The sequence below is a fragment of the Echinops telfairi genome, unplaced genomic scaffold, assembly GCF_000313985.2.
Source record: "Echinops telfairi isolate 266 unplaced genomic scaffold, ASM31398v2 ScPeMD7_655;HRSCAF=1070, whole genome shotgun sequence".
In the NCBI taxonomy this organism is placed as follows: domain Eukaryota; kingdom Metazoa; phylum Chordata; class Mammalia; order Afrosoricida; family Tenrecidae; genus Echinops; species Echinops telfairi.
In genome coordinates this window covers 18,719,099-18,720,137 of record NW_022104553.1, presented here as the reverse complement: position 1 = coordinate 18,720,137, position 1,039 = coordinate 18,719,099, and the positions used below count along the sequence as shown (strand labels likewise).

Sequence of the window (1,039 nt, the reverse complement as noted above, 5' to 3'; positions counted from 1 at the left end):
TCATCGCAGCTATTGACACACACACACGTTTCTCTCAAGAAAACATACCACACAGTAGTAAAAGAGGGCAGATTTCAATTCTGGGTAAGTTCCAAGTCCGTGGGTCAGATCTTAGACAGAAATCTTGTCTTGATTCAAGTAGGTGTAGTGATTGACAAAACCAAGATCAGCAGGAAGATTGTGGCTGCAGAGGCTATGTATAAGGTGTAGAAAATATTCAGGTCACTGTTGACTTGGGTATGTCTGGCAGGGAATTCGACAGGCCATTGGATCAAGTCCAAAGAACTGGAGGTCAATGAGGTAGCTGCAAGATGCAGATTCAGCAAAAAAGCAAGCAAGCTTTTCTACCATCTCTCCTTATATTGGAAGCAGGCCGCATTATCAAAGAGAATTACACGGGGTAAACTACCAAACCACTGAGGGTCCTAGCCCAGCCATGTTGACACAAAGTTGTAACTATCACAGGACCAATTAAGCTTTTATTGGAAATCAAGAAACTTATTAGGGTTATAAAGAGGATACTCACTCATTTTCTTTTAAAAGATAACTAGTCTTATTTCCTCCTTTTGTTATTACACCCTCTCCACACTTTGGAGGTTTTCTTGGCTGGGTGTATCATATCATGTGACCTAGGATTTCTTTTTGGCACTGTCAATTGCCCAAGGGGTGGATAGAATCCATTTTTTGGGTGGTGGCCAATGTCCCCTGTGCTATTGGTTGATGTTTGTTCATGGTCACCTGTCCCTGCACACCCCCCCCCCCAGTGTCATCCCATCTAGAAACAATGGCTGAAAGTTAGAATGGAGATAGCTACCTTTCTTACATGCAGGATGAGTTCTATTATTCCCTCTTTACATTGCATGCCACAACCAATTGTCTTCTTTCCATGGGCAATGCTTACTGGTATCCTGAGCTATAGTACATGCCACTGGCATTCAACTCTGTCATGAACATTAAAAATATTATCTTCAATATCCATACAGCTTGACCTATGAGCGGATCACTATCTAACTGCTGAAAGGGTGCCCTTCCCCCTGTA

General features: G+C 42.5%; 1 protein-coding gene across 1 annotated transcript in view; it reads right to left on the bottom strand.

Moving 5' to 3' along the window:
• Window positions 1-222: 222 nt before the first annotated feature.
• The window catches only part of LOC115870341 (vomeronasal type-1 receptor 2-like), a 5,517-nt gene continuing 4,700 nt past the window's right edge, over window positions 223-1,039 (bottom strand). The window contains exon 2 of the mRNA XM_030886281.1: window positions 223-304. Within this exon, the coding sequence (XP_030742141.1) occupies window positions 223-304 (82 nt within the window). The remainder of the gene's footprint in view (window positions 305-1,039) is intronic.